The 12,389-nt window shown below is 38.8% G+C and overlaps 1 protein-coding gene across 1 annotated transcript in view; it reads right to left on the reverse strand.

The window, feature by feature from the left end:
* ap2a1 (adaptor related protein complex 2 subunit alpha 1) overlaps positions 1-12,389 on the reverse strand; it is a 70,380-nt gene that overhangs the window by 12,754 nt on the left and 45,237 nt on the right. Inside the window, exons 14-17 of the mRNA XM_061973787.1 lie at positions 11,409-11,563; positions 9,270-9,332; positions 6,683-6,745; positions 1,449-1,531 (exon numbers count right to left, since the gene is read on the reverse strand). Of these exons, the coding sequence (XP_061829771.1) occupies positions 1,449-1,531; positions 6,683-6,745; positions 9,270-9,332; positions 11,409-11,563 (364 nt within the window). The remainder of the gene's footprint in view (positions 1-1,448; positions 1,532-6,682; positions 6,746-9,269; positions 9,333-11,408; positions 11,564-12,389) is intronic.

Below are 12,389 nucleotides of genomic sequence, written 5' to 3' on the forward strand. Positions count from 1 at the left end.
ACTCACATTCACACACTAGGGCCAATTTTAGTCTTGCCAATCAACCTATCCCCAGGTGCATGTCTTTGGAAACGATTTAAGGAGCTTTATTTATAATTAGGACTTTGTTTGTAAACAACGATAATACGGGTAGTCAAAACAATAGGCAATTGTTTAATATCATGAGGCGATTATACTCTACATTTGCATGGTCGTATCATACATGTTACAAGTTACAAGCGGCCCTTTGAAGAATTAGTGAAGTGAAGTGAATTATATTTATATAGCGCTTTTCTCTAGTGACTCAAAGCGCTTTACATAGTGAAATTAGAATTAGAATTAGAAATACTTTATTAATCCCCGAGGGGAAATTAAGATTTTCAGCACAATCCCATTCAAGAGCAGACAAACATTACAGGGAGACACATGATGGGTCTGCCAATTTCCGGCGCCCCTTACAAAAAAGGTGAGAAACAGGTAAACGCTGGGAGGGCGGGGGGGGGAATATATATATATATATATATATATATATATATAGTTTTTTTTTTAAATATATTTATTATATATATATATATTCAAGGCAGCACGGTGGGATAGGGGTTAGTGCATCTGCCTCACAATACGAAGGTCCAGAGCAGTCCTGGGTTCAATCCCAGGCTCGGGATCTTTCTGTGTGGAGTTTGCATGTTCTCCCCGTGACTGTGTGGGTTCCCTCTGGGTACTCCGGCTTCCTCCCACCTCCAAAGACATGCACCTGGGGATAGGTTGATTGGCAACACTAAATTGGCCCTAGTGTGTGAATGTGAGTGTGAATGTTGTCTGTCTATCTGTGTTGGCCCTGCGATGAGGTGGCGACTTGTCCAGGGTGTACGCCGCCTTCCGCCCGAATGCAGCTGAGATAGGCTCCAGCGACCCCCCGCGACCCCAAAAGGGACAAGCGGTAGAAAATGGATGGATGGATATATATTCAAGGCAGCCATAACTGTGATGTGGCCCACGATGAAAATTAGTTTGACACCCCCGGGTTTAGAGCATGATCAATAAATAAAAAACAATAGTTTACAATTTTGAACTTTGATATGTTTTTCACATTTTATGATATACTTAATTGGGAGTTTTGATTAGCTCTAAAAAAAGATTAAGAAATCAACACATACAGTATTTCAGCATATGCGTACTGTGTAGTAAATCTATAGAGTAAAAAGTGTTACACTTCTTTAATTGAAAAAGTCATTGAGATGCACCTGTATATTTAAAAAATGTATAATTAATTAAAAAAATATTTAGAGAATTTATTTTGTATGTATTTATTAATTATATAATCTTTTTTGTATAATTATGTGCAACATATGTCCATACTTTAGGGACTGTATATTAAACAGAGAAGTGTTACACACTAAATAGACCCAGATGGTGCATTGGCAATGACCAAACGTTTATTTATCTACTAAAGCAGTATAGTTACTCACCGAGATTTTGACGATATTCGGACTTGATGCCAATCTGTAGAAGCTGATTTTCAAACAGAACTCCATTGTTCTTGCACACAAACCTGTTAGATGATAAGAATCTTAATTCAAATTATAACTCACAGAAAAGCAAGCAAACACCACAACAATGACACAGTGAATGATGCCAGGGTGGGTTCAGTATAAGGGTAAAACATGATCCACAGGGCAACTTCTTCCCCTGGGAGCAGCTGGTTAAAATGATCACGCTATATGGATTAGTGGGTTACTTTGTTCCTAACCTTATAGCACCAGAGGCCCATCTAGTCTGATGAGGGCTAACAATGGTTAGCATCCGGGTTGCCAAAGCCTGAAGTGATATTTATAGTTTTCAATTCTATTTTTCAGGGTGAGATGAAGGCAGGAGAACAAACTATTACCACTATTTAAGATGAGACAAAAAAAACAAAAAACTAAACATTTGAAATGATCATGGACGTGTAAAAAGAAGTTATCCACCGTAAAATCAAGTTACATCCTTACACATTAAGACATCCGACCAATTTTCTTATTGAAGTCAACAGTAGCCATATTGTACTATGCAGTGGGAACAGAAACGAAGGTACTTTTATTCCGATAATACCGCAACAATAAAATAATATCAATATCTGGGTCCATGATTATCATCACACGTTTCTTAGTAGCTATGACTCGTACTTTCATGTGGCGCCATCATTTTTTGTCTACGTATGTCGCGATAGCATCTGCGCAACATTTATTAGTTACTGCTAATTTGTTTTGTTTTTTGTTGTGTTTTACTTTTATAGCTGTACCCTCTTGTTTTTCATACCAAGATGGCGCTGCGGCTGGCCACCACAGTATTGTGCTCTCTCGTAGTCGTTTCGTTTTTCTTTGTTTCTTGCATTGAACAAGGAGCACAGTCTACCAAGTCAAATTCCTTGTGTGTTAAACATACTTGGCCAATAAAGTTGATTCTGATTCAAAAGAAGCAAGACACACTTGAAAAGACCATCTGTTGGATGGGGGAAGTCTAAACATTTTCAGCGAGTCATAAAAAAACCCCTAAAGGGCCCCTCTAATGCTGACAACATTGGCACTTATTTTATAGTTTTGGACCTAAAAATGTTGTCTATAGGTAAAATTCCTCCCAAAAATAGACAGTATTCATTTTAGGCGTGTTTTTAACAAATTTCAGCACATTTTGAAACGGCCATTTTAAGATCCAAAATGTAGCTGGTTACTGCATCAGCCTGCTGAAGTCACCCACAGAAGACTAGAGGCAATTGCGTAGTGTTTTGGTAGCATCTTCATCCCGAATCACGTCGTTTTCGCGCATATTTTAAAGGAATTAGCAAATATGGCTGCTAGTGTGGTTTTCGTCCTTGTCGTGGAACTGTGGACCAGCTTTTTACTCTCGGCAGGGTCTTTGAGGGTGCATGGGAGTTTGCCCAACCAGTCTACATGTGTTTTGTGGACTTGGAGAAGGCATTCGACCGTGTCCCTCGGGAAGTCCTGTGGGGAGTGCTCAGAGAGTATGGGGTATCGGACTGTCTGATTGTGGCAGTCCGCTCCCTGTATGATCAGTGCCAGAGCTTGGTCCGCATTGCCGGTAGTAAGTCGGACACGTTTCCAGTGAGGGTTGGACTCCGCCAAGGCTGCCCTTTGTCACCGATTCTGTTCATAACTTTTATGGACAGAATTTCTAGGCGCAGTCATGGCGTTGAGGGGATCTGGTTTGGTGGCTGCAGGATTAGGTCTCTGCTTTTTGCAGATGATGTGGTCCTGATGGCTTCATCTGGCCAGGATCTTCAGCTCTCACTGCATCGGTTCGCAGCCGAGTGTGAAGCGACTGGGATGAGAATCAGCACCTCCAAGTCCGAGTCCATGGTTCTCGCCCGGAAAAGGGTGGAGTGCCATCTCCGGGTTGGGGAGGAGATCTTGCCCCAAGTGGAGGAGTTCAAGTACCTCGGAGTCTTGTTCACGAATGAGGGAAGAGTGGATCGTGAGATCGACAGGCGGATCGGTGCGGCGTCTTCAGTAATGCGGACGCTGTATCGATCCGTTGTGGTGAAGAAGGAGCTGAGCCGGAAGGCAAAGCTCTCAATTTACCGGTCGATCTACGTTCCCATCCTCACCTATGGTCATGAGCTTTGGGTTATGACCGAAAGGACAAGATCACGGGTACAAGCGGCCGAAATGAGTTTCCTCCGCCGGGTGGCGGGGCTCTCCCTTAGAGATAGGGTGAGAAGCTCTGCCATCCGGGGGGAGCTCAAAGTAAAGCCGCTGCTCCTCCACATCGAGAGGAGCCAGATGAGGTGGTTCGGGCATCTGGTTAGGATGCCACCCGAACGCCTCCTTAGGGAGGTGTTTAGGGCACGTCCGATCGGTAGGAGGCCGCGGGGAAGACCCTGGACACGTTGGGAAGACTATGTCTCCCGGCTGGCCTGGGAACACCTCGGGGTCCCACAGGAAGAGCTGGACAAAGTGGCTGGGGAGAGGGAAGTCTGGGCTTCCCTGCTTAGGCTGCTGCCCCTGCGACCCGACCTCGGATAAGCGGAAGAAGATGGATGGATGGATGGGCTGCTAGATGCATTGTTGCAGGTTTTAGCAATACAACTAAAGAAGGGGTCAGCTTGCATACATTTCCAAATGATGGGAATATGAGGACATTATAAACCTCCCCAGTGAAATTGACTCACACAAATTGTACGGACCACGAGAGAGGACTGTAATTTGCGGTGATCACTTTAATGATTCGGACTTTGAATAAGAAGGGTTTTGGTCAAAGTCTGGATCGAAAAAAATTGAAAGACTCAGACCAAATGCAATACTGAAAATCAGGAACACCCTCAAGGACAGAAAGACTGAGTCAGGAAATCCGGAAAAACGGAGAAAGAAGTGAAGACTTGGCGCTTAAAAAATGAGATAAGGTAAAGTTAAAGAACCAATGATTGTCACACACACACTAGGTGTGGTGAAATTTGTCCTCTGCATTTGACCCATCCCCTTGTTCACCCCCTGGGAAGTGAGGGGAGCAGTGAGCAGCAGCGGTGGCTGATTTAACCCCCAACCCTTGATGCTGAGTGCCAAGCAGGGAGGTAATGGGTCCCATTTTTATAGTCTTTGGTATGACTCGGCCGGGGTTTGAACTCCCGACCTACCGATCTCAGGGCGGACACTCTAACCACAAGGCCACTGAGCAGGTTAGGTGAGCTGCTAGTATTCTTATTTTCTCATCTTCTACTGATATTTTCCTCAAGATACTTGGGGAAATGCTGAAAAGAGCATAAAACAAAGGCTCTGGTGCAGGGGTGCTCATTACGTCGATCGCGAGCTCGGAGGGTGTGTCAGTCGATCACCAGCCAGGCATTAAAAAAATAGTCCTAAAAATGAGCGATCATAAATCTTCACTATGACGTCACTTTCGTCACTTGATTGACATTCACGGCACCCGAGGGTCTTCTGAGATGACGCTGGCTGCTGCCAGCTCATTAAAATTACCGACAGGAAGGCGAGAAACACTTTATTTCAACAGACTCTGGCGCCGTACCTGTCGTCAAAACTCCAAAAACCGACTGCACAGTTGCGCTAACAAAATAAAAGTCTCAGAAAGCTGGCGTGCACAAGCTAGCAAACTACGAAGTTTGCCGACAATGTATTTCTTGTAAAGTGTATACAAAGGAGTACGGAAGCTGGACAAATAAGATGCCAAAAACCAACCACTTTCATGTGGTATTGGACAGAAAGGAGGACTTTTTTTTCTCCTCCATTCGAAAATGCGGACATTATCAGCACCACTGTCTGATTCCAATCAATGCAAGTCATCAGAATCAGGTAATACACCAATTTATATTCTTGTCTTCATGAAAGAAAGGAATCTATATGTGTTAAACATGCTTGTATTATCTTTAAACACCTTTAAATTATTAACAATATTAACTATATGTGTTAAACATGCTTGTATTATCTTTAAACACCTTTAACTTGTTAACAATATTAACTATGTGTTAAACATGCTTGTATTATCTTTAAACACCTTTAAGTTGTTAACAATATTAACTACCGGTATACGTATTAAACATTCTTGTATTGTCATTAAACACCTTTAATTTATTAACAATATTAACTATGTGTTAAACATGCTTGTATTATCATTAAACACCTTTAACTTGTTAACACTATTAACTATATGTGTTAAACATGCTTGCATTATCTTTAAACACCTTTAACTTGTTAACAATATTAACTATATGTATTAAACATACTTCTATTATCATTAAACACCTTTAATTTTTTAACAATATTAACTATGTGTTAAACATGCTTGCATTATCATTAAACACCTTTAACTTGTTAACAAAAACATATATTTCATAAATAAGTAAATATAAATTATATATATGAATGAGGTAGATCCCCACGACTTGATCAATTGAAAAGTAGCTCGCCTGCAGAAAAAGTGTGAGCACCCCTGCTCTGGTGTCTAGTGAAGAGAAGATGTTAGAGAAGGGAAGTCTGGAAATGGCGATTCGTTTATACAAATGTTAGGCGAATACAAATAAAATCTATTATAATAATTATTATTACTTCTTATTTGCTCACAACGTTAACTACATCAGTTTTGAAGTAATCATGGACCCAGGTGACAAAAACAAGCAAAATACGTGATTAAAATTATAATTTAATATGCCTTTCTGCACACTGTCTATGCGGGGAAATGGGCTTTAGTTCTGCGGATGATGTCCCACCAAGAGGGGGCGGCATGTCAAGTCTGGTGATGGAAAGGGGGCGTTCAAAGTAGTTACCGGTAGTTATCTAACTAATTGATATTACGGGAAATGACTGGCAGATTAATTTCCAGAAGCAAACAATACATTAAGAGAGCTTGTTAGTAAAATGTTGGCCATCTGGACACTATGGATCCTTGAGGATGTGTGTGGATTACTTTTATACATTTTGTATGTTAAAAATACTCAAACCAACCCAATATAGATCAATATACGCAAACATCAACATCTTCCAACGCACAATAATGTAATATTTAATAACATGTTATTTATTACTTTATTCCCCCAGGGATCAATAAAGTACTTTCTATTCTATTCTATTTCTATTTTATTTCTAGACTATTCCAATTCAATAAAAATAAAATAATAAAAAATGAAATAATCCAGGGAAAAAATCTATATCTTCTCTGACAAGACAGAGTGCATGCACGTAGAGAAAAAGCTTACTTGTTAAGAAGTTCATCAGCCTCAGACATAGGGGGAGCAGGATCCTCAGAGGGAGGAGCAGAGCTGAAAGACCACAAGACGCAAGGACGGAGAGACAGACCACAGAAAAAGGAGAGTCACAGATGTGTGTGAAGAAAAGAAGACATCCACACAACACATGCACACAGGCAATGCGATGCAGATTTGTTAAGAAGAATAGAAGAGAAGAGGAAAAGGGATAAAATGCAGAAACGGTTAGTAACAGCATACAAAAATATTCATTACAAATACCAGCAGTATGTATTTGGACATTTTCTGATACAAATTGAAATGAGCTAAAAAAGATGCTAATATTCGGCTTTGACAAGGTCATCATTTTACATGCAACACAGACGACAACCTGCAAAGACAAATATATAAAATTATGTAAAATCAGGACTTAAAATGTTTGCATTTGCATATTAAATTCATCTGGAACCAATAGAATAGAAAATGGGTAACTTTCCAAATACATTCAGACTGCACTCTACCACAGGCACAGTTCACATAATTAAAGCAGTACAGTACACACATTTGTAGTAGCTTGATGCCAATTACTGGTTTGGTGTGCAAAATACGTTTGTATTTGTTTTTGTCCTCCTGTTGTGGAATGTTATTGTATAGACGTCGAGTTGCAGTGCATGTGCTCAGAAATGTCTTTTGTCCTATTGTCCATGTTGTGCATTTAGAGGCCTTAAGAAATATCCATAGCCCTTGAACTTTACCACATTTTGTGTCACGATGCGACAAACAAATCTGATTGGGATTTTATGTGAAAGACCAATACAAAGTGGCACACAATTGTGAAGTGTAAGTAGTGATACATATGATTTTGTAATTTATTTATTTTTTTTACAAAAAAAAAACACAAAAAACTGATATACAAAAGTAATTAGCCCCTATAATTCAATCATTTGTGGTATCGCCTTTTGCTGCAATTACAGCTGCAAGTCTTTTGGGGTTAGTATATACCTGCTATGCACATTGAGGCTGACATTTGTGGAAAAACAGCTAGTGTTTTTAAAACAAACAGCACTTTTCAGGCATTGCCACATAGTCTCTATTGGATTTAGGGCTGGACTTTGACTGGGCCATTCTAACACATGCATATGTTTCCTTTTAAACCATTCTATTGCAGGTCATTATCCTGCTAGAAGGCAAACCACCGCCCCAGCCTCAAGTCCTTTGCAGACTCCAAAAAGTGTTCTTTCAAGATTGCACTGTATTTGGCTGCAGTCATCTTTTATCAACTCTTTCTATATTTCCTGCTCAAGAAAACTTGGTTTCTGGTTTTCATTCAACTATAAGGTTTCCTCTTGCCACTGTTCCATCAAGGCAAGATTTGTGTAGTGCAGTTTCCTCCACCTGGGCTGCGGGTCTCTGCATTTTTAACCCTGAGTAGCCTTTTAGTTGCATCTCTGCTCTTCGATCTCTTTGTTCGGCCTGTGTGTGGTGGGCGACCGTGTCAAGATAAGACAAATCTTTTTAATAACCTAACCCTTTGGGGTGTGAATCTCTGGGCACCTAACAATTGGATCCGGTTCCAATTCCTGGGGTGACTATTCAATTCAAAATTCTCGATTCAAACAGATTCTCGCAAGATATTATTTGGTATAATAATTATAATGGTACTTTTTCAAAACAGGTTACAGGTTAGAAAAGCTCATTCTGGTTGCACATGGAGATGGCCTAAAAACATTTTTTTTAATGGATTCTTATAATTGATTTTTGAAAATGATTCATAGATTTAGAATTGGGGTGTATAGGAATCGCGATTCGGATGTGAATCGATTTTTTTTGTGCTCCGCTACTAACTCTGCTTTAAAATGTTCCACAACTTTATCTCTGACCTGGGTGGTGTGTTCCATGTACTTGTGTTTGCTCCCCGATATTATCCAAACAAACCTCTGTGGCCATCAAACCAGCGGTATTTATACTAAAATGATTAGATTACTGTAGAGTAATTATTACATTGCATCAACATTTGACAATTATTAGGCAACCTTTAAGGCATTTGGAGTAAAGTGGGATGAATACATTTGCACACCACACCTTTCAATTCTTTATTGGTAAAAAAAAAAAAAAAAAAAGTTAAAATCATGTTATCATTTTCCTTTACTATTTATAGTGTGCTGCTTTGTGTTGGCATTTCACTCAGTGTGCAACATGGGTGTTAAGATCTGCAATCTGTATTATTTGTCACTCATTTTTAGTTTTTAATTACATCTTACTTTTGCTACTGTATGTAAACATCTGCACTGCAACCACATAATTTATGTTACATTGCACTAATATGTATTTACTGATAAAATGTCTGTACCCGGTGAATAGCCCTTTGAGACACTTGTGATTAAGGGCTATATAAATAAACTTTGATTGATTGATTAAATTAAATCTTGACAAATTCTGGATTTTTGATGCAAATCTAAAGTGATTGTGTCAGCAAGCTACCTATTAACAGAAACATACATGAACAACATTCTACGATATCAATGACATTATGACAGTTTGAAGGTGCCATAATAGTGCTTTTCTAGCTAATGTCTATAGTTTACTACAAGGCCCTTACTCCGAGTCACCAGAACCCTCCACCAATAGGGAGTCAGAGGTCTCGGTGGGCTGTTCCAGATCTCTGTCAATGTCCAATCATGGAATAGGTCGGAGGACAGACGCGCACACAGACACACACAAGCACGCAGGAAAATAGAGAGAAGGAAAGGAGAGAAAAAGACCAAAGAGTCACATACACAGTAAGTTCAAATGAACAGACAAGTAAAGTAGACCTGCCAACCAAGGAGTAGTCCACTCTAACTCTCACTAAGACTCTTATAAAAACAATTTAATAATCTGCTGACAACATTCAGTACGGCATTTTGGATACAATGTTTGGCGTGTGTTAAATAATATACATTACAGGACACAAAGGACTAGTTCACACACATTCGAGGCACCCAATACCCTTCCGAGTGACGGAATCTGCACCACTGAGTTTGATTTAGCGGCAGAAGGTCAGCAGCGGGGTTTGATACAAACAACAACATAAACAACAACTAAGTTAAGCATTTTGCAATCTTACTGGACCAAAAATGAACAAAATCATGACCTTTAAATGGAGGTACATACTAAACTGTGATTAAATCGTACCATAAAACCCCTACACAAAAGTATGAAAAGCTTTGCCCCAAAACGTTCAAATCAAAAATGTCCTCTTGAAATGTGAAGCGAGAGGGAAATGTCACATTTCAAAATGACAACCACCTGAACTTTCGAAATGTATTCTATAAGTTTTAACCTATAGTCTAATTTTTAACACAAGTGTACCCACTTTTTCCCATCCGCTGTTTGTTTAAATGTGACCACCACACAAACTCTAAATTTAAAAAAAAAAGTGTTCCTCACGAGCACTCTTGTGGACATAGAGAAATCAGATAAAAAGGCAAAACATGTAAATCTTCATTGGATTCACATGGATGCAAAACTTTACACCTTTTGAGGATCTTGTGCCATTCAAATGATCCTTTGCTAGTTTGCAGAAACAAGGACATGATTCCTATTAGGGCTGTGAATCTTTGGGCACCACACGGTTTGATTCGATTCAGAACCGATTCTCAATTCAAAACTATCCTCGATTCAAAATCAACACTTTTTAATAACATTGGGTGCCTGTTCTATAAATAGCTAAATTCCTCCATAAAATAGACAAACAGCTATAATCAATTTCTATTTTACTTAAAAGAAAACTGGTTTTGTTTAAAAAAAATAATTATAAAGTCAAATACAAATCAGGCAAGATAAGTATCCAACACTTCTAAAGTAAATATGTACAACAGATATGGGCAGGACAGATTTAAATAATATTAAAATAAAACATTTTCAAACGATTCTTAATTTTTTTTTTTAATCAATAAGGAATCGTTCCTAATAAAAATTACGTTTAATTAAAAAATAAATAAAACATTTAACACCCTTATTCCTATTATCTTCTTTTGGCAAGATTGACATGTCCTTCTATCCATACAAGCTTTCATTGACATCACTATAAAGTAGAACATAACTTTTAAGAATTGGAAGGGAGAGGGAGAGAGGTATACATATATATATATATATATATATATATATATATATATATATATATATATATATATATATATATATATATACGTATATTTTTTAAATCTGACTAATATCTAAATGCACTTTTCTCCAGGTTGACAGGTCCCTCTATATTAGACAAAGATAGAGCAAAGAACAGCATGTCAAGTCAACCATCACACATAATTCACAATTACAGTAGTTAAAAAAGCAGTCTTACTGGACAAACATATAACACCAAAAAACAGTTTGAGGACAACAATGTGACAGAATTTATGATCTCCCTTATGGTCCAAAACCCTTTTTGAGAGGCTCGGTTTAAAATGACCTTTAAAGATGTTCAGCAACTAAGTTCCCACTTTCTACATTCATTTTAAATTTGAGGATGTCTACACAGAAGGGAACTTGAAACATGGCTAATAAACACTGATCCCTGAATTGGGTTACTTAAAATATACACAGAGGAGGTAATGTAACTTTTTCTTAACTAGCTAACCAACAACACAATTAGGCTTGAAACCACACAGTATTCAAAAGGCTCTACAGCTGTTCATAGTGGACTTTGTCTGAGAGGCCACAATGGAGTCTACATTTGTTCATTCGGTTGACTTTTTACCTTAGGAAACCATCGTCATTCACTGCAGCAGAAGGTGCAGTGGGCCCTGCTTCAGAGAACACATCCACCAGTAGGCTACCGGCACTGGTTGGAGCCGTGCCAACAGGAGGTCCAGAACGAATGCCGAGGAGGTCTGCTGATGGTGATGGGGTGGACTGGAAGAAAAGGTACACTTAAACCACTTATTCCAGTAAGATGTTAGAAAGACAGACATTTGCTATATATGGATTACATTTCAAGGGCCCTTCAAAGGAGAAAAAACAACTAGTTGGACTACAACTGGCGGACTCGCGTAAAGCTCTACTATCTATGGAGATATCCGCCGACGTCACCCATTGGAGAAACATCGCGAATGGGGCTGATTCTAAACGGCTCGTTTGGAGCAAGTATGAAGGAAGGCAAGATTGTTTTAAAAATATCTCCACAATGCCACCATGGTTTTGATATCAAATGTTCAGGACTCATGTAGATTCCAAATACACAAAAACAGGTACCAATAGGGAAGAATTGTTAGTTTGGCATAATAGATATCCTTTAAGACCTAAAAATGTCACTAGATTTGACATTATTTGCTTTTTGAAAGAGATGATCTAGAGCAGGGGTGTCAAACTCAAATACAGAGTGGGCCAACATTTTAAACTGAACAAAGCCGCGGGCCAAGGTTGAACAAATTAACCTTTTAATAGGGACCCAAAAAAGTTTTGCATTGAATATTGAACAAGCAAGACTTATATAACTTTATAGTGACATGCAAAATCCAGTTTCAAATAATAATAATAAAAAAATATCAATGGCATATCAAATACAATTTAAATAAAAATGTAATGCCTCTTTTCTATTTGCAGCCTTCTGAGGTAAATATTAACATTAACTTTTTCCACAGGCTAATAAATTTGAAAATAAAATAATGAATAAACCAACCATTCAGGACTTTAAACTGCTCAGTTTGCAACACACTGATCTAATCTGATGTGCCCAAGG

The sequence above is a fragment of the Nerophis lumbriciformis genome, linkage group LG22 (assembly GCF_033978685.3).
Source record: "Nerophis lumbriciformis linkage group LG22, RoL_Nlum_v2.1, whole genome shotgun sequence".
Taxonomy (NCBI): domain Eukaryota; kingdom Metazoa; phylum Chordata; class Actinopteri; order Syngnathiformes; family Syngnathidae; genus Nerophis; species Nerophis lumbriciformis.